This window comes from Siphateles boraxobius, unplaced genomic scaffold (genome assembly GCF_051911475.1).
Source record: "Siphateles boraxobius isolate OS27281-9 unplaced genomic scaffold, OSU_SipBor_1 65, whole genome shotgun sequence".
NCBI lineage: Eukaryota > Metazoa > Chordata > Actinopteri > Cypriniformes > Leuciscidae > Siphateles > Siphateles boraxobius.
Window position 1 is genome coordinate 17,268,271 of NW_027509192.1, and position 21,185 is coordinate 17,289,455.

The 21,185-nt window shown below is 36.0% G+C and overlaps 2 protein-coding genes across 6 annotated transcripts in view; one reads left to right on the forward strand and one right to left on the reverse strand.

Annotated features, from left to right (window-relative positions):
* nap1l4a (nucleosome assembly protein 1-like 4a) overlaps nucleotides 1-16,940 on the reverse strand; it is a 28,275-nt gene extending 11,335 nt beyond the window's left edge. For 2 of the 4 annotated variants that reach the window (XM_077211389.1, XM_077211391.1), the window contains exons 1-9: nucleotides 16,854-16,940; nucleotides 12,913-12,959; nucleotides 11,119-11,179; nucleotides 9,248-9,407; nucleotides 7,033-7,116; nucleotides 6,744-6,875; nucleotides 5,001-5,072; nucleotides 4,766-4,905; nucleotides 3,558-3,703 (exon numbers count right to left, since the gene is read on the reverse strand). In XM_077211389.1, coding sequence (XP_077067504.1) covers nucleotides 3,558-3,703; nucleotides 4,766-4,905; nucleotides 5,001-5,072; nucleotides 6,744-6,875; nucleotides 7,033-7,116; nucleotides 9,248-9,407; nucleotides 11,119-11,179; nucleotides 12,913-12,946 — 829 coding nt within the window. In that variant the 5' untranslated portion in view covers nucleotides 12,947-12,959; nucleotides 16,854-16,940. Of the gene's footprint in view, nucleotides 1-3,557; nucleotides 3,704-4,765; nucleotides 4,906-5,000; nucleotides 5,073-6,743; nucleotides 6,876-7,032; nucleotides 7,117-9,247; nucleotides 9,408-11,118; nucleotides 11,180-12,912; nucleotides 12,960-16,741 lie in introns of all 4 variants that reach the window. The other 2 variants (XM_077211392.1, XM_077211390.1) reach the window with 2 other exon arrangements.
* Nucleotides 16,941-19,374: 2,434 nt separating this feature from the next.
* Nucleotides 19,375-21,185, forward strand: part of cpt1ab (carnitine palmitoyltransferase 1Ab (liver)) — a 30,422-nt gene continuing 28,611 nt past the window's right edge. Inside the window, exon 1 of one of the 2 annotated variants that reach the window (XM_077211338.1) lies at nucleotides 19,375-19,654. The gene's annotated coding sequence lies outside the window, so the exon portion shown is untranslated. The remainder of the gene's footprint in view (nucleotides 19,655-21,185) is intronic. The other variant, XM_077211337.1, reaches the window with a different exon arrangement.

The window sequence follows — 21,185 nt, forward strand, 5'->3', positions numbered from 1 at the left end:
ACATCATTTTTTGCAGAACTGCTTAATAGATTAAATGAATTAATTTAATAATTGTAAAACGGAGCTGAATCAACGCTGAACGGACTTCAACAGCCGAAATGCATCATTTTCCTGTTATCACTGTAAAGCTGCCTCGAAACAATCTGTATTATATAAAGCGCTCCATATGACTTGAAACACAGAAAGCATTACATCATTCAGTTACAGCCATTTCAGTGTAAATGCCACTCCTAAGATAGGTATGTTGAGGAAATCACCTCAGTAACAGATAAACCACACACATCCGGTGCCGCGGTTATCGACTGTAACCGTGTCACTTTCCCACAGTCTGTGTGCAGGACGGGCGGCATTCTTCACCTGTCGCGGTTGACGGGAAACATCGCGCTTAAAAATCTAAAGCATTCAAGCATTTTTGGAAGGATGCTCGAGGTGAAGGAAACACTACAATGTCATGGCGGTTAAAGATACAAATTCAACTGACATTCCTTGGCTGGGATGAAAGGCTTTTTGACTGTTTGGCTATTAAAAGCTGAAGAATCTCCTCAAACAAACAAAAGCCCTGTAGTAGTGACTGCTTTCCTTTGTATTATGGACAACCTTCACAGACATTTTGCCCTAAATTTGACTGTCAGTGATACATAAGTAAAACAGGTTAGAAACAGGTACGATTTCTGCACTCAAAAATTATATTGTTTAAAAGCATTTCCGAAATGCATTTATTAAAATGGCTAAGAATATAATAGAGCTGTTATTATTCATAATAAAGTATGAACATGGTTCATATATTGCTAGCTGTGGAAGAATCGATATTCAGTTAATTAAAATGTGTGAGACATGAGAAATATTGCTTTTTTTTTTATTGCTGACAAATATGCATCACTTTTGTTTGTTAAACCGGTGTAATCCAATTTTCATATGCAGTTCAAATATATACATCTTAAATTTAGGCCTACATTTATATAAATATTTTTTTTAGAGAATGACTTTTACAGGCTGACGGAAAAGAGTTTTCCTTGACCGCACACTTTCTAAAATCAGTCAATCGCAGGTCACTGACCCCTTATTTTATTAAAGGGTTAGGTCACCCAAAAATGAAAGTTGTATCATTAATTACTCACCCTCTCATGTCATTTCAATCCCATAAAACCTTTGTTCATCTTCAGAACACAAATTAAGATATTGATTATATGTTAATTAACTTGATATTAATGATTTCAAAATCATGACGGACCACAGCGTCACTCACATAGTTTTCCATTAAAACAGGACACATATATGTATTGTGTAATGTGTATTGTGTATTTTTCTGTAACAAGTTTGTTTTTGTGGCTTGAAAAAATATGCTTTGTGCTGTTTTATCAAATACTTTAATTCATACTCATTAACAACACTTTTTTGGGCATAAAGCGCCAAAGCGTCTTTAGCAACTCATGGCAATTATTAGAGAAGTCACAGAGATTTTTGTTTTTATTTTATTTTATTATTCTATGCACTAACAGTGACTGACTGTCATAAAGCTGAAAGCAACACAGATTTAATAATACATAAACTTAAATCTAATTTGTGACTTTGATTATCTGGTTTATTTATCATAATATGTTTTGGCTAGTAGAAGTTCTCAATGGCTGGTAACTTGACTGGCCAACTTGGCTGGTGAGTGAAAGTTAATTCAAACCCTGATTATTATTATTATTCTGATGTTGTTGGCCCTAATTAATCAGGTATTCTGACTTGTCAATAATAATATTCCTGCTTTAACTGTTATTTTCAAATTATAAACGTAAAAATTTGGTCAAATTGTTTGTTTGTTTTAAATTGGGTGTCTTTAACTACTATGTACTATGTAAAAAAAAGGACAATGTAGTTATTGTGTTCATTTAATAGCAAACACTGCCATTAAGGTGTGATACGGGTAAGGTCAGGGACAGGTTTGGTGGTATGGGTAGGTTTAAGGGTGAGTTAAGGTATAAAAGAAGGTCAACAGTGTAATTAAAGATGTCATTACAGAAATTAATTATAGCTGTAACTATGTTAGGGTATATCTTAATACTACGGTATATCTTGAATATACGCACAATGTAAAAACATATATGTACACAAGTGCACTGTATCAAATTATTAATCTAAAGGTTAGTACAGAGTAGTTCAAGACACCTAATAAAAAGTGGGGCCAAAAATTTGATTGAGGTGTATTTTTGTCCAGACCACTGATGAAGATGCACAAGCTGAGTTGTCAAGCGCCATCTGGAGGAAGTTTGTATTACATACAAAATAGTTCAAACATATGGAAACATTTGCCAACCAGTGGATGGTCCACCAATTTAGCCAAACATAATTGTGTGATGCCCCCTGCTGTCCAGAGCCTCTAAAAAGTACATCTAATTAATGTGTATGCCATCAAAAATAGAATTTGAAATTCTAACCCCATGAAACCAAAATTGAAGTTTTTTTGGCTTTTAGTATGAATATGTTAGCCTTACTGATATCTATAAGGTATCCATCAGATTCAAAACAATGACAAAATTCTTATTTAGAAAATATAGGCATTAAAACTCAGTCTCTCACTTCCGCCAACATGGATCAGCGATTTTGATGACATCACTCTGCAATTCAGCTTCTCATCAGGTGGTCTGTCCAATCAAATGCTCTCTAGAATCTGAAGAGTCCCGCCCCTTACATTATACATAGATGCTGAAGCTGCGGCTAAAATCGGTCCCTTGTTCACACATTTACAATTTTCTACATGATCAATGGCACGTTGTGCACTATATAGGGGATAGGGAACGATTTAGAGTAAATATTTTCCATTGGTGTGTATGAAGTCTGGTTTCATGGTAATGTCACACGAAGCGCCGCACCTCCGGTCCTCAATCATCATGATCCTCCGATCATTAAGACCTCAAACACTTAGGGGGTGTTTTCACACTTGGCAAATTTGGTTTGATTAAAACTAACTCTGGTGCGATTGCTCTGTTAGTGTGAATGCTTCCACCAAACAATCGGATCGAGACGCACCTTTTCATAGAGTCTCGGACCACTTCCAAACGAACTCTGGTGCGGTTCCACTGAAATATGAACGCAACATGGACCAAAGACATCTAAGCTACCCATAAACAGGAAGTGAGGTCACAAGATGCAACCCTAAAATGGACTGTAAAATCTTATGATCATCCAATCATATTTTGAAAAATCAACAAACCAATTCAATAAACCAAACCAATTCACTACCTGATATAGATCATAAGTATATTTCAAGAGCCTTTTCATGAAACGCCATTAAACAAGAAAAGATGCAAATCCATTTGAAAATACTCTCAATTATCTTAATCCCAAGATTTCGGTCTAATTAAATCATACCAACAAGACCAAATTACTCACTCTCGTAATGCTAAACTATGAGATCTGTTTAGGTTGTTTCTGGAACTAAGATGAGGCTTAATCTTTTGTTGTACCGTTAATGGCAATTCTCTATTCCTCAAACGGAAAAAAACAACTACTAAAATGTATCAACCAAAATGTATCAAAATCTACTAATTTATTGTTAATGTGTAACATACCTTTAACTGGGTTGAAGAAGTTGAAGAATGAATCTTGTGGAATCTCTTTGGAGACCGTCCGAATGGTCCCCCTTCCTCTGTGTTTCTGCTTCTTTTTAACAATTTTGACAGTCACATCTTTGCCTTTTTGCCAGTCAATCTTACAACTAAAAAAAATTTGAAAAATATGTCATTTAGAAACACTGGTAGTCCAGATTTATGTAAAGAACGGAATTAAATGTAAATGCCAAGTGAAAAATTGTAATTCTCTCCCAAACAAGCCACAAATTGATGTGTCATTCATGCAAAATCAATTCTACTCTACCGCTGAAAAGTTTGGAATAATTCCGATTTTTTGTGTTTAAAAAAAGTACATACAGTGATGTACAGTGGCATTTTGACGTGCTCTTAGTTGAATTAATTCGTGCGTAAGAATGGTTTGACAAATCAATTTGAATTCCATAACTTGTTGGCATGGTCTGAAGATGATCTGGTAACATTTTCGTGAATATCAGAGGAACAGCCTAGGGGAGATTTGAAAAAGTAGGTTTTTCTGAATTCTTCATGACGTCAAGTATCCATAGTACCCCCCTCCCCCCGTCATCACGAATTTCAGCCAATCTTATCTGGTCACCCTACCTGTGTGTGCAGCTATTCGCGAAAGCATGTATGAATACATTATATCTGCAGGTCGACTAAAACCGCAGAGTTGGACGCAGCTCTTTCTGTTGTGGTGAAAACTGATCAATACATTTCAAGTGTATGGAAGGTTCGAGCCAAGCACATTACACACAGGACCTGAAGCAGTCAAGGATCAAATCGTCTTGAGGTTTCTAGCCCTTACAGTATAAAAGTTATTAGCATAAACATGAGTACACATTTGAACAGTTGGTGGCGCTAGAGGGTTTGATTAGAGACTATAAATTTGCTATGGTGACAGTTCAGACTGTCCTCTAACTGTGTGGCAAATTTTACAACTTTCCCATAAGCGGTTTTATGGGCTGCCATAGACTTCCAGAGCGGAAGAAGAAGAACGTGCCTACACAACTTTAGTGCACAATATTATTGTTTTACTGTATTTTGATCAAATAAATGCAGCCTTGGTGAGCACAAGAGATTTCTTTAATAAAAAACCTTAATTTCAAACCTTTGATTGGTAGGGTATATACTTAAAGAATTTTGGTTAGGATTTCTAATAGAAAGCACCACTAACTAGTTCTCCATCTTACCCTTCACAGTCCACGATCTCCGGCCCCTCGAAAGAGAATGGATCTGCAGCGTCCGGCTCGGATTTCATCTTGTAGACTTTAGTGAGGACCGAGTTACTGAAGAAGCTGTTGGGCTCGAAGTGAAACTCTAACGTGAAACTCTGTTTTTTGGCAAACAATTGAACAATATTAAAATTGATACCTGTATATATTTGTTCAGAAGTAAGAAGAGGCTAGTTTAGCTGGTTTGACAAACCATTGGCTGTCCAGGCTCAGAAAATTTCACAGTGATGTCCTGCAAGTGTTTCAGGATTGGCTCATCATGCTCCTACAGGAAACAAAAAAGGATCCCGGGAGGGTTAGACTAAGCCGGCATGGATTCAACTTCGGAAATCACTGTGTGGAATGGAAGAAACATGGCTGAGAGAATACGCAAAAAAACGACAGAACTCTGAGGATACAGACTCTGTACAGTCTTACTGATCACTTGATTATTTAAATGAAATCAAGAACATTATACATTAAATGACAACATAATCAGATTACATGCGAATTGTGCATTTACCGATACAAACTTGCATATCCTCTAAGGGCTTCCTGTCACAAAAACCACATCCTGTGTCAACCGCATCAACCCTTTATGCAAAGGTTCAAAGCAGTCATCACTGATTTGTGCAATGCCCTTATTGTAGTAATAGTACTAGACATTTTAATGACATGTCAGCAGCTGAGGCTATTTTCATGGCAAGAACAAAGTTACAAGTTACACAAGAGTTGCGTAAATACAAAATAAAAACTAAACTAAAAATAGGAGTAGTTTAAAATTACACAAGATATTTTAAATGCACATATTATACAAATTCTAATACTTCGTCTGGTAAAATCTAACTAAACAAGTCCTTAAGTGAGCTTACTTAAACAAACAAAAACAAATTTCCAATAAAATGCAATGTTTATCTGTTATAAAATGTATAGCTCTAGCTACAAAATCTGGCCACAGTGACCCTACAGTTAAAATATGTATTATTATTATTATTATGATAAAATGTGTAATGATAATATTAGTATTATTGGCCAGTAGTTCATGTTGTGCATAACAAAAGCCCTAAACTGTGGCAAATTCACTCTTAAGGGCCCCAACATACTTAAAGAAAAATCGAATAAATAACTGGTGTGACGTCATTTCAAACAAAATCAGGCCAAAACTTGGTTTGTTTGGTGTCCGTTTCAGGAGTTCGGACTAGCTTGCCAGAGCAAACTACCATTGGTCAGTGGTGAAGTAGGTGTGGCTCTGAGGCTCCGCCTTTTTGACATGGAAATCTTCTTTGGTTTAGTGCTTCTGTTCAATCCCTCAAGGTCAGACGACCACGAGTGAAAACATGAACATGAAGTCACTTTAAAGTAGAAAATAAAGATGTAATTCTAACTGAAAGCGACACTGACACTGCTTTTTCATGTTTAATACTGTAAAGTTGCTTGATTTAAAGCAAGCTTTTGTATAAAGTGGTGCATAAATAAACGTGACGTGACTTTACTGGAGTGCCGAATTGCAGAGCTTGTGCAAACATATCTACATAGTTATGATCAGATGCTTTCTTAACAGCTGTTTTCTCACCGCTCTCATTTTTGTTGCGTGTTTATTTTGTTATTGAAAGGAAAGCGCACAGCTCATATTTACAAATGAATCTAACCGTCGCTCTCAACAGTGTGGGTGTCGTTGGCGTCGATGTTTGCTAACAGTTCCGCCAAAGAAAACAAAACAAAAAACTTTGCAGTGAGTATATCAGCGCATAAATGAATGTTTTATTATTTCACCAAATTACTGTTAAATTATATTTAAAATTCACATTAAAAACCAATTTAGAAAATATTTTTCACACCAATCAACCGTAACTCATTAACCTCAAACAGGTCCGAATGTTAATCTGAATGCAATATAACCATGTCACCTGCGAAAGCTTTGGTGAAAACATTAAGCAGAAGTAATGTGAAAGTTCACCTGCAGCATTTCTCCAAGCATATCCACATGTTTAAAGATGGAGAGCCAGAACTCCGGGATTCCTTTCGGATCGACTGCGCTGGCTGAATCTGCCTGCTTCTCCTCCAGAGCAGCTTTTTTCTGCAAATCTGCCTGTGGGTGTACATCGGTTTATAAAATCGACTATTAGCACAACATCTCTAAATGAGAAGTTCAATAGCTCAGGGCTTCCATAGAAACGTTTGCCAAGAAAATGTGTATCTGCAATTGACATGATGTGGTTTCAGGATTCTCACAGGTATTAACTTACAGCAAGCTCCTCTTCCTCCTTGTCACTTTGCCATTCGCATTCCTCATCTGTGGGTTCAACAGCACCAGTCACAATCTCCCGTCTCTGAATACAGAAGCATTGTGTTATGTGACAACATCATTTCAAGGGCACAACACTTATAGCAATCAATTCACAAACAAGTAAGACAAAACTGAAGCATATTTGCCTGTCCAAAGAACATTTTTATAATTCTGTTTCATGTTGGTCTTGAAAATATTTTTTTGGACAGGCCTGTAACAGGAAGGCTGGCTTCCCTGTAAATGCATCGTGGTAAAAGTTGAAATATTAGCTCATCACCAGCCAAGGAAATGGCCATGCTTGAATGAGACCAGTCGGCTATTTGTTGACTTAAACACTCATATTGTGACCATACACAATGTTGTTTATATATCTATGTGATGTTTTTAATATGCTTTAAGACAAACCATCTACAAATGAATAATTCAACAACATTACTTAGTATTTTATCTTTAAAACTGCAATGAATTAAAGACAGTCTCAGAAAGTTACATACAAGCTATTTTAAAGCATGAATAATTTTTGAATCAAGGAAAAAACATTTAAATCAGTACTGTCAAACGATTAAAATATTTAATCGCGATTAATCGCATTAATGCCATAGTTAACTCGCGATTAATCGCACATTTTTATCTATTCTATATGTCTATTCTAAATTCTAGATCTTCTTTTTCTAATTTCAATGCTCTTATCATCATGGAAAAGTGGATCGGCAGTAAGTTTGTTCTTAGCTGGGGTATCCATGTGCTTCTGTCTGAAGTCATCCATTGTAGAGCTTAGATCGGGCCCAAAAAATCAAGCCTGACCCTTCCCGACACATTAACTGTAATTATGAGCCCGAGCCCCATTTAAACCCGACCATTTTTTTAATACGTGGGTCGTTATAACTGACCTTCTCAACTACTTTCTATGTTACTTTCTCCCGCCCGCAACATTTTTGTCCCGCAAATAGACTTTTTTTTTGTAGGCTACCTCGAAATACTTTCGCCTACGTGTCGCCAGCATACGCATCAGCATAAATGCTCCTGATAAATTATTTGTTATTAAAGCATTAACACACAAACCACTGTTATAACATAAAAGCAAGCAGCTACTGCGTGCATGGTTTGGCATGACAGAATGCGCACAAAGTGCTCTCCCTTAATAATTCCTAAAAAGCTGACATCAGTTCATCGCAATCTCACACATCTGTTATTATCAATGAAGCTGACTGCACAATGCATCTTTCATAATATATACACTTTGTTTGTTATAATTAGAGGATTTGCCAGCATACAGAATTCAGCACTGAACAAAAAGTCAGTTTTGAGCGGTGAGGGGAGTCTATTTTAAATGCATCTGATTGGCCTTCGCGTTTAAGAAATCAACACATATATCTGTGATTGGCTACATCGCTCAACGCTGCAAACATGTTATAAAATGAAACTCTGGCCTGTAAATCGTTTCTATTTTGTTTTAGTTGTTCTTGTTGCTTTTCTGCAACATATGAATACAAATGTATTTATGTTTTATTCATAGTTATTTGTAGTTTGCGGGAGTCCCGCGAATCGTTTTACCCTCCCGTACCCACACACACAGAGTGAGTGCATTACCGCCCGCGCTCGCACTCGGCCATCAAATCTAGTCCCGCAACGCACTTGTTGTAACAAATTTCGACCCCCGCCAAATTAACACCCCCCTAGCATTGGCAGGTTTAGGATTAGTTGTGGGGGAGGGGTTAGGATTAGGGGTGGGGTTTAGGCAATAAGGTACTGACTTCAACGAGGGGGGTAATAATTTGGCAGGGGGTCGAAATTCGGCACAACACCGCTGCGCAAGCCCGAACAAGTGTGTGCGCCGTGCCTGTTGTTTTGTTTCCGGTCTAGCTATCCGGTGTGATGTTGTAGTTTTTCTAACGTTACTAGTTGTTGCAACAGCATGTGAAAAAAATGACAAAGTTTGCTAGGCCGAAAAGAGCGTTAATCTCGCGATAAAAAAATTGACAAAATTGTTAAAATGGGTTTGCGTTAAAGCCGTTAATAACGTGTTTAACTGACAGCACTAATTTAAATATGACATTTTGGTGATCAAAGATGAGTTTTAAGGGATAAAATGATTGACTACAAACCAGCTCCAACCTAACTTACACCGAGCGTGTTTAAACAGATACTGGTACTACAGAGATTCATTTGCATACCTTGTCAAACAGAGGCTGGTAAAGCCCAGCATACTTCCTCTCAAGCTCATGGACCTCTTCGTAGAACTTCGCCTCTATGTTTGCACTCTGGAGCTGGAGCCGCTTTAGGGCATACACTCTTCTCTTTACGGTCTTGGGCAGGAGGTTGAAATTCGGTATTCTGGATAGCCAAAAGTTAGGCAACAGTTTTACACATCATTATCAAAAGTTTGAGAAACTTTACAGACATTTACTAAAACAAGTTAAAGAACTTGAAGAACAGATGAAAATCAAGTTTATGACACTTTATGTTTACAAAACACAAGTTAGCTAAATTTGACAGATACGTTTTTCGTCTTTGTTAAGTTTAAATCCCGTCTGGCTAGCGCTTCCCATAATGTTTACGCATTGGGTCAGTAGTGGAGAGTAGGCGTCTTTTGTGGCTGTTCGAACACATTCGACCACATGAACGTTTACACTACGAAAGCAATCGGGTCAAATGCGTTTTCGACTACACTACCGGTCTAAAGTTTTATATTTTTAAAAGAAGTCTCTTCTGCTCACCAAGGATGCAATTATTTGATTAAAAATACACAAAAAAAGTAATATTGTGAAATATTATTACAATTTAAACCAGCCGTTTTCTATGTGAAAATATAGTAAAGTCAAATTTATTCCTGTGATCAAAGCTGAATTTCAGTATCATTACTCCAGTCTTCAGTGTCACATGATCCTTCAGAAATTATTCTAATATGATGATTTAATGCTCAAGAAACATTTATGATTATTATCAATGTTGAAAACAGTTTTTTACATTTTACAGGATTCTTTGATGATTAGAAAGTTCAAAAGAACAACATTTATCAGAAATGGAAAGCTTTTGTAACATTAAACACTACCGTTCTAAAGTTTGGGGTCAGTAAGAATTTGTATTTTATTTTTCGGGGAAAGAAATTATAAAATACTTTTATTCATCAAGGATGAGTTAAATTGATCAAAAGTTACAGTAAAGACATTTATAATGTTAGAAAAGATTATTTTTTAAATAAATGCTGTTTTTTCTATTCAAAGAATTTTTAAAAAAATGGTACACAACTGTTTTCAACATTGAAAATAATAATGAATGTTTTTTGAGCATAAAATCATCATATTAGAATGATTTCTGAAGGATCATGTGACACTGAAGACTGGAGTAATGATGTTCAAAATTCAGCTTTCATCGGAGGAATAAACTACATTTTGAAATAGATTATAATAGAAAACAGTCATTTTAAATTGTCCTAATATTTCACAATATTACTTTTTTTTGTTTATCTTTGATTAAATAAATGCAGCCTTGGTGAGCAGAAGAGACTTCTTTTAAAAACATTAAAAATCTTACCGATCTAAAACTTCTGACCTTGAAGTGTACGTCTGGAAGTGGTTAAAAGTTAAAAAGCTTGAAACATTTTAGACCCCCTTTACATCAGTATTTAGCGTCGTCAACTTGTGATCCGATCGACGAAAACACATCTTAATACCAGGTGTGAACAGGGCCTATGAAACAAGTTTACGAAACTTTACAGATGTTTACTAAAACAACAAGTAACAGAACTAAAATGAAAGAAGTTTATGACAGATATTTACAAAACACAAGACTTATGAAACAAGTTTATAAAAATTCAGACATTTACTAAAACAACATTACAGAACCTAATAAATGAAAAAGGATTATGAAACTTTATAGATGTTTTCAAAACACAAGTTTAGTAAACTTTCCAGATATTGTACAAAAGAAATTTAACAAAATGTTAGGTTTATCAAATACAGAATTTGAGCCACCAAATAGAAATCTGTGATTTTATTTATCATCTTTGCTTTCTAAAATGATGAGGATAAAAATTGCTTCATACCTTTCTACTTGTAATACGTCCTCTGGTTTGTCGGATTGAGAAGGTTTATTTCCTGCTTTCCCTCGAAAAAAAGGAAAGCAATTATCTGAAATGTACAGCGGTCATGGAGATGGCTGTATAATTTCAGGGTATTACTGCTTAAAAAAAGGTAATAAATTATTGTAAATTCTTATAACTTTTTTGGTAAAGAAAACTTAGCATTTAATGAAAAATATGCTTATCTCTGGGAAACATAAAAATAAAATGATCCTAGTTTTGGAAATGCATTTTTATGTTTCCCAGAAAGAAAGAAAATTCATTAAACGAGATATATAGTACGTTCGTGGGGGTTGAATAATTTCGATTACAACTGTGTATATATATATATACACACACAGTTGTAATCGAAATTATTCAACCCCGATTGAAAATCAGGTTAATTGGCAAGATTTATAGACTTTCAGCCGTTCGCAATGATAAAAAAAGTGTCTCTAAATTCGACTGAAAATTCAACTTTTAATGACTTCGGCAGTCTCAAAATTATTCAACCCCTTCATGGAAAGCATCTTTAGTACTAAGCAGAACATCCTTTTGCTGTTATGACCTGCTGCAAACGAGAGGAGCAATGGCCTCCAGATCAGTAATGTTCTTGAGTTTGCGTGCTGCTACCGCCTTCTTCAAATCCCACCAGAGATTTTCTATGGTGTTCAAGTCAGGTGACTGACTGTGATGCGACTGTAGAAATCTTCCAGGACTTCTTCTGCAACCAAGCCTTGGTGGAATTTGAGGTATGATTGGGATAATTGTTCTGTTGGAAGGTCCAATGATGCCCAAGCTTCAGCTTCCTCACTGAAGGCATGATGTTTTCTTTTAGGATTTCCTGATACTTCGATGACTCCATCTTGCCATCCACACGCTGCAGGTTTCAAGTGCCAGAGGATGTAAAGCCGCCCCAGTGCATCATCGAGCACCATATGCGTAACTGTAGACAGTGTTCTTTTCAGCATATGCTTCATTCTTCTTCATCCAGACATACCACTGATCCATAGAGCTGAAAAGTTTCAGTTTTGTTTCATCACTCCACAGAACGGAATACCCAAACTTCGGTGGCTTATTTAAATGATTTTGAGCACTTTTCTTGTGCTTTTGAGTCAGTACTGGTGTATGTCTTGGAGTACTGGCATAGAAATCGCATGCGTTTAGTATGTACCTATACTGTGCGAGCTGAAACCTTGCCATTGAGTCTTGCTGCAGGTCTTTAGCAGTAACTCAAGGGTTTTTCTAACGGTGTCTATAGGAGCGTTGAGATCCTTCGCTATCTTTTTGTATCCTGTTTCTTTGTTCGTGAAGAGCGAATGTATCTTCTCTTAATTTTTTGGACGATTTTTTTTACTTACCGGTAAACATATTTCTAACATGCAGTCAAACATGACACTCAACAAACCGAGCCAGTTCAGATTTTTCATGTGTTCTAGCTCAAGCACACCTGGTGCAACTAATGAAGCCCTTGATTGGTTGCATCAGGAGTGCTTGAGACAACACCTGTTCTGCAGATTGTGCTGTTGTGAGGGATTCTGTTCAGGGGGGGGGGGGGGGGTGTATAATTCTGAGACTGCAGAAGTCATTAAAAGTTGAATTTTCAGTTGAATTTGGGGAAACCACTCTAAAAATTTGTTGTGCAATTTCAATTTCTTTTGATTTGTTCATTGCAAACAGCTGAAAGTCTGTAAATGTTGCCAATAAACATGATATGCAATGCGGGTTATATAAATTAATATTTTATAATTGTACACACACACAACACTACAAACCTACCTTTGGCTTCACTCTTTTCATTTTTTCTATCCATTTTCACTCCTCAGCTATTTATAAAAAAATAAAGACAAGTAAGTGACATGCTCACATCGAAAAGGCATATACTGTGTTCCAAATTATTATGCAAGTGACATCAGTAGGATTTCAGTACAATAAACATTCAGATGTTAGTTTTTCAAAGAAAGTATTTGTTTGTTTTATTCCTCATATATTCTGGATAACGGGCATCAATCTCAGAGAGGTTTGTTGAGCAGTTTGCAAGGTCTACTTAGGTAAATGGAAAAACTACTTAAAAAGGTTGTACAAATTATTAAGCAAGTCACAGTTCTCATGCAATATGTAAGAAGAAAGATCATTCTGAAGATAAAAGCATGAAATGGTGCAATAGCCTATTTTGTGATAACTGAATAGAGAATATCAAACTATCAAAAGAGTTGTGAGTGATTTGGAGCACAGAAGAACTCGGCTAGTTAAAGGCTCATTCATTAAAGGGATATTTCACCCAAAAAGTTAAATTCTGTCATTATTTACTCACCCTCAAATTGTTTCAAACCTGTATTCATTTCTTTCTTCTGATGAACACATCGAAATTCCATACTATGGAAGTCAATGGGGTCCATCAACATATTCTTCAAAATATCTTCTCTTTTGTCCATCAGAAATTAATACAGGTTTGGAACAACTTGAGGATGAGAAAATAATGACAGAATTTAACTTTTTGGGTGAACTATCCCTAAGGGAAGTTTCTGTCAAACAAATTAATTGTATTAAAAAGGCAGATAAAAAAAACAGCCATGGATGAGCAGCAAACAGGTATATGAAGTTACTAGCGTCTCTAGTATCTTAAAGGGATAGCCTAGTACACCCAAACATGACAATTCTGTCATTAATTTCTTACCCTCTCACATCTCATGTCCTTCCAAACCTGTAAGACTTTCTTTCATCTTCGAAACACAATTGAAGATCTTTTTGATGAAATCTGAGAGCTTTCTGTTCCTCCATAGACAGTCACCGCAACTACCACTTTAATGCTTCAAAAAGTTAATAAAGAGATCGTAAAACTAATCCAATATGAACTGAGCGGTTTAGTCTAAATTTTTTTGAAGAGGCTCGATCGCTTTATATGAGCAACAGATTGAATTTAGGCTTTTATTCACATATAAACATTCATCATCGCACAAATCAGTTGTGGTAAACAGAGGCTCAAGGAAGTTAGCTTGACGTGCAAGAACCAATGAGGTTCATTCTCATGTTACGCACAACGTTTGAGCATCAGAAAGAACTAATGAGGTTCATTCTTGTGTGTTATACAGGTTCGGTTGAGCTTCTGTTTATGTTCGCTGATTAATGTTTATGGGAATAAAAGCCTGAATTCAATCTGTTCATCATATAAATCGATCGAGTCTCTTCAGAAAATTAGTTTTCCGATCTCTAGGTGGTAGTTATTAATTGTTGGTAGGCTAGTTGTTGGTAGTTAGCTATTAGCTGTCAATCGCTAAGATTTCATTAAAAATATCTTCATTTGTGTTCCGAAGTTTGGAACGACATGAGGTTGAGTAAATAATGACAGGATTTAAATTTTTGGGTGAACAATCCCTTTAAAGGTGCAGTGTGGGATTTTTAGTGGCATTTATTGGTGAGTTTACGAATTGAAACCAACAAAAGATATGGTGGCCGACAGGAAAACATGTCGTCGTCTGAGACAGCAGAGAGTAGCCAGTTCAGCAATGAGGTTTCTTTACAAGGATAAATTAAGAAATTATGTTTACTTAATTATTCAGTAAAACTATATGTTATTGCAAATATTATTGTTACTTGTTCATCATTGTGTCAGTGTTTTATTTGTTGAACTAAGCTTGCTTCCTTGCACGAAGAGCAACACTGTAACGAAAAGCGTTTGTCCGTTTAGGGCTACTGTAGAAACATGTCGGCGCATTTCAATGTAACGGGATCCGCGGTGAATGTAGATAGAAACTAGGGCTGAACGATTAATTGCATTTGCGATAATATCGCGAATTACAAGGACAGTCGCGGGCTTCATTGCACAGGTTTTGCCGCTTTGATGTTACTCTTGCAGTGCCCGGTCTTGGCCGCCGGAATTTTCCTTACAAATGCTCCACAAAGGCATTATTTATGTCTTTTGGAATGCAGTTGGCTTATATATTAAAAATATAAAAATCACTGAGAAAGCTGCTTTCATTTTAAAATACTTACGCGCACGTTGTGAAGAGTGCTCGTGCATGCGGCTGTGAGCGACTCATTGGTTAAATGTACTTGCATCTCAAAATGCTTTTATGACGCGAAATTAAACACGGTCAGTTATATCTTAAACCAACAAGACAAACCAAATTTACAATTTCAAAAGAGATATGTGCATTATTGTGAATGCAGCTTATCGTATAGGGGGGAAATCACTCCAGCTCTTGAATGGAAAACGTTCAGACAGCCTACTTTTAAATACTGAAAGCACTCTTTGTTTATTGCTTGTAATGTTTTTTTTTTTTGTTCCTCTTTATTTACTAGCTCTTATATTTTGAAGCTATATTAGTTCATAGCCTATTTAAAATTCTTAACATGTAATTGGTTTAATTAAATGTGTTATAATTAAATATATATATATATATATATATATATATATTTTTTTTAAGTATGTATATTTACACATGTAATTAAATACATATTTGAAGTGTTATTAAGATTAATTAATAAGAAAAAAATTTGATCGGATCATGAGCTGCCTAAAGATTCCCATCCCTACTGTACAATGATTTATTGCTTGTCTTTGTCGACTAATACAGAAGGTAAAGAACTTAAAAAGTAATCGCATATTAAATCGCAATCGCAATATTGGTTAAAAAAAAAAAAATCGCAATTAGATTATTTTCCATAATCGTTCAGCCCTAATAGAAACTGCCAATTCTAAGGTAATACAAATATAACGGTTCATTAAGTAAAGTCTTTATACACCACTGAAAACTTCTTTTTCAAGGTAGTGACGAAACACACTCTGTAGCGCTGTTTATTCGCTGTCGGCTACGGTAGAAACATGACGACACAATATGTCGACCTCCACAGAAGGGGGTACCGCGGTTATGGAGATATAAATGTATCATTCTAAGGTAATAAAAACATAACGGTTCATTATGCAAGGTCAATACACCACTGAAAACATAGTTATGGCTCTTATGTTGCATTTCTGTCAATAGATCCTCAGAAATATTACACAATTCACCTTTAAAAACATATCATGCAGGCTGGAAGTTGTGCATAAAGTTGCATTTCAGACACCCCATACCAAAGCTCAAAGAGAAACGTTTACAGTGGGTGTAAAAATAGTATTAGTATTAATAATAATGTAACATGTCCTTTCTGTTTCTGTATTTGTAAGATGCCGTAATCACGTAAAATTATGACTAACAAAAGAATGGCTTGAATTACTAACGTAGGTGATGAGGATGATTATGATATGGGTGGTTTGCAAAACAAGTGGATCAGTTAATCATAGCTGTCAATCATAACACGAAGTGTACATCACAGAAAGACATATCGTATGAGTTATTAAAAGCACCTAAAGTGTATTTTTCTTTCCTTACGATAAACTGATAATTATATTGTATCAATTTCAAGTAAACTGTCTATTTGTTAGAATTTTTTTTTTAGAAAACAACCTAAAGAAAAACTTTGGTAAAAGAAGAGGTCTGAGCAACGCACCAGAGGAGCGGCATGTCTAGTTGCTAGTTGCTGTCACTGTGCTGTCATGCATGTGTTAATGGCAGTTAAATGTCCCACATGTGCAGCATGCATATCTCTCAACACTTCAGTTTCAAACCTTATAAAGTCTTGGGATGAAGTCGTTATAGCTCTTTAAAACCACACAGACTATTTCCACACCACGGGGCTTCAGCTCTATTCGCGATTAAAAAAAAAATTCTTTGACTTACCCCACGTTACGCTCCAGACTGTCCTCACGCTTTTAGCAGACGGAGAAGTGCGATGGCACGTCGCACCATCCTCAACTCTCATTGGACGACTGGCTGTTATTTGTCACGTGCACTGGCCAATCAGAGGAGCGCCTCTGTATTCCGAAACCTTATTGGTTGCGACTGTCTCAGTTCGTCAGAAGAGCGCATGTTGCAGTGTGTGTACCGTGTAGCGTACTCGTATCGAATACTATTTTATTTCGTATTAAGTAATAACTACAAAATAATGCTTTATCAATGCCCTACAAATGCATAATATAATACTTTATAGATAAGAGAGTGCAATGCCCTGTTGTGCAGGACCAGCAACTATTAATTTATAATTCTGCGTCCTGAAAATGTAACAGTTCTCAGATCTGCAAGATAATGCTTGTTTCTAATGAACTTGCAGTTCATAAACTATTTAGCTTGTATTTCATGATATGTGCATTTAAAATGCTAACTGAATGATTAGTGTGTGCAGTCATGTAAAGCGGTAAGTGTACTTAAGTCAACCCTTATAAAAAATAAATATACTTCAAGTTAATTGTATTCAGTAGGCAGTAGGCTACTTTAGTAAAGTTCAAATATATTTTAAGTATACTGTATGTAGTAAGTATACTATCAATGTACTAGAAGTATACGTGTAAGTGTAGTTTTCAATACTTGGGACTATTTGCCCACTTTTATTGTAGCCTATAAATTATTCTCGTGTTATAGTAGTAAACTTTGAGTTCACAAGTAGTTTACAACTAAGTTTTTAGTTTGTACTGCAAGTGAACGTATAGCTACTGATAATTTACTAGTCAAATACTTGTAGCATATTTTTATAGTTTATGAAAGTACACTTTGAAGTATACTCTAATTTTATACTGCAAGTATATACTTGTACATTGTCTTTAAGTGAACATAACATAACATTATATTTATATTATTTATGTATAAGTGTCATCTGTTCAGCTGTGTGTCGGCTGGTCTCTCCATCATCCGCTTTTGCCTCTTGCTTGAAGCAGCAACATTAGCATGACGCTATTGCTTTCAGAAGGATGTGAAAATAAATAATTGTACTTTTGTAAATAATTTGAAAGTTGATTAGTTCCTCTGAACAGCCGCAGAGATTCCTGTCAGAGCTTCACAGAGATCTACTGTCAAGTTAAAAAAAGTTATCAGACATGATGTTATACACTACCTTCAACTTGTGTAAAATTGAATAGTTTACATTTCATATTTAATTTCAAAACCATGAAAAACATGGTTTTGCAGGCAACATGTAATTATTCATAATTGATACATATAAAAAAAGATGGAAGATTTGGTCTAAGAAGTTCAAGGGGGAAAATTAAAATTGACATTGCAATCTTTAAATTGAAACAAACTAAAATAAATGTTTTAACATTGACCTATTTATTATTTAATTCTATAAAGAAAATCTTTTATTAAAGAATTAGAGAAAGATTTTATTTTCCAGATGTTAAATGTGATTGATGACTTTGCAATATTGGTCATATGTAATAATTATTTTATGTTTTGTGAAAGTGTTTTGTTTCTGGAGTTTTGGTGTTTCCCTCAAACACACTTGATTCTGGTCATCAGATCATTAATAGAGACTCCAAGACCTGAAGTGGGTGTCAGACAAAGCCGCTGTCCCGATGAAAAGCAACTTGCACCCGTGAGCACCGTTCTGAAACCTTGTCAGTGACACCTTGTGGTGTGTGACCAAACGAAACGCAAGAGATGTGCGGACAATATCACATTTTAAGTCACCCTAACTGTATGTAGGGTGGTTAACACACATAGCACACATGAACAGAAACTGCACTTCAACGAGTCTGATAGCAGACACTTTTTCACTATTATACGCATTGTTGGGAAGGCAATTGGACATGGAAGCGCATGAAAATCTGAACAAAATCCAAAATTTGAGCTTGGGAAGTTTCAGAAATTTGGTGGATTTGACACGGAATGACCCTTATTACATTTTAATAACTTGTAATCTGTAACCTATTACATTTCGAAATAACCTTCCCAACAATGCGTATATTAGTGAAAACATGGATAGACGGAAAATTCTGTCAGTGTACTTAAGTGCAATTTTAAGTAGGCTATATTTTTAAAAAGTACATAAAGTATTTGTCTGTGAAGTAGGCTATTAAAAGTAGACTGAAAGTATACTATCTTATTTTTAGGGTAAAGAAGTAGCCTATAATAGCACACTTGAATAAACTTATTTTTCGGAAGGGAAATCGAAGTCATCCTTATACATTGGATACATCGCTATCTATATATAGGCCTATATATATATATATAGGATAGCGGATATATAAGGATATATATATATATATATCCTTCTTCCTAAAAGAAGGTACAGTAAACATCAAATGTGCACTCCCACCTGAACTATGCTGTTAATTGGCTTCTCTAGTGATTTCGTTACCATGGGGACAGGCTGTTTGCTATTTCTTTTTGCTAATGTCTACGTATCCCTGTACATATGTAGGGGGTTGAAGAGGGGGTTGATTCAAGAAGTTGAAGGGGGTTGATTCAAGGAGTTGAATCCTTTGATGTCACATTTACATCTTCCAGGGCGTCGCTTGTGCACTAGTCGCGCGCGCATCGGGCCGCGCTCTACACAGCGTGACGTCACGTGGAGGGGCGTGTTTGCTAAATTACCCTTATTACATTCATTCACATACTTACACTAAAAGCAAGCGGCGGCAAAACAGCGCGTCTCCTACAGTGAAACAGTAATCCACATCGTCCATATTTCAGGAAAGGACGTAGAGGTAAGAATCCCGAATAAATCAACTCTATATATTTAAGCAGCAGCATGAGATTGAATGTGGAGCTAAGTAGGTGAAAGTGCACCAGCGCACTGGTGTATTCTTGTCCTCTACGGCATGATGACACTGACGTGCTACTTAAAACACAAGGTGATACCGGACAGCAACACAGTTTTTCTTTGAATAAAGCATACATGGGTGTCATTTATGGTGTGCGATTAGTTTTCTTGTTTATAGATGCATGTGTGTTGACATTCTGACACCCAAGAGCACCTGGTGAGTGTTGCACGAGGTCAGTGTGCCCGGGTGTGTGTGTGTGTGTGTGTGTGTGTGTGGGCATCTCGCCAAAGCGCGTTAACCACTGTTGCGTTGGAATTCGTTAGATTTTGTTGTTGTTGTTGATTACAATATAATCAGCGGAACTTGTCAACGTGATGACGATAGCTCCTCTTGCTTCATAATTTCGATTTTGGGACAAATAAGTTTAGCCTACTAATGTGAAGTGTGAACAACTACAAATCTTTGCGCGCAGCCTAATTTTTAATGTAGGCTAGATATATTAATAACACATAGCCCATGTCATTCCTATTAATAAGGAACAGTTCATTCAAAATTTTAAATACTATGATTATTTACTCACCCTCATGATCTAAACCCAGGAACACAAACCATTTACTTTCACTGTAAGCGAAATAGATTGAATGGAAGGGAAGGAAAGTCCCTAAATCCTGCCTAATATGCAATTTTGTGTCCGACAGAAGATACAAAGTCATATGGGTTTTGAAATAAGATTTGTTTGAGTAATTGATGCATTTTCACATTTTAGTGTCCCTTTAATTGAATAGTCCGATCATAGAGCAGGAACTAAGAAAATAGATATACAAATATTTAAATAGCCATAGTTCCTCTTTCTGTTGTACTAACTCGGTACCCGTTGTGGCAGAATATATAATGCAAACGTATTAAATCATACTCTGTGTGTGACCCATAATGGCGTTCAGAAGCATGTACCATCAACATACCGCGCGCGTGACCTTTCCCCTAGTTTCCATCTGCACCAGTGCATCACGTGATCACCGCTGCTGGGGGACTGCATATGACTTGCTAATACATAACATAGCACCCTCTTGACAAAATATGACCTTCATGGTATTCTTTATTAGATTCGCGTTATATGATGATAGTATCTCTGTTATAAACAATTAACAATGACCTTATGGAAATACTATTGGATTTATGACCCGTTGATAAGACAGGTTTGAGTGGTGATTGATTGAGCAAGAAAGTCTGTGTATTTGCGCTTTAACACTGTGATATATAATGTATAATATTGATTTATTATTATTATTATATTAATATGTGTACATTACAATACACATTTAAATAACTTTGCTGAACAGTTTATTAGTTTATGGGCATTATATGAGATGGAACTTTTGATATATTCATTATTGTTTTATTCAATATTTAAACAGTCCTGTCTGCCATTGGTTGGAAAAACAGATAGACCCGTCCAAAATTCACATAATTGGTA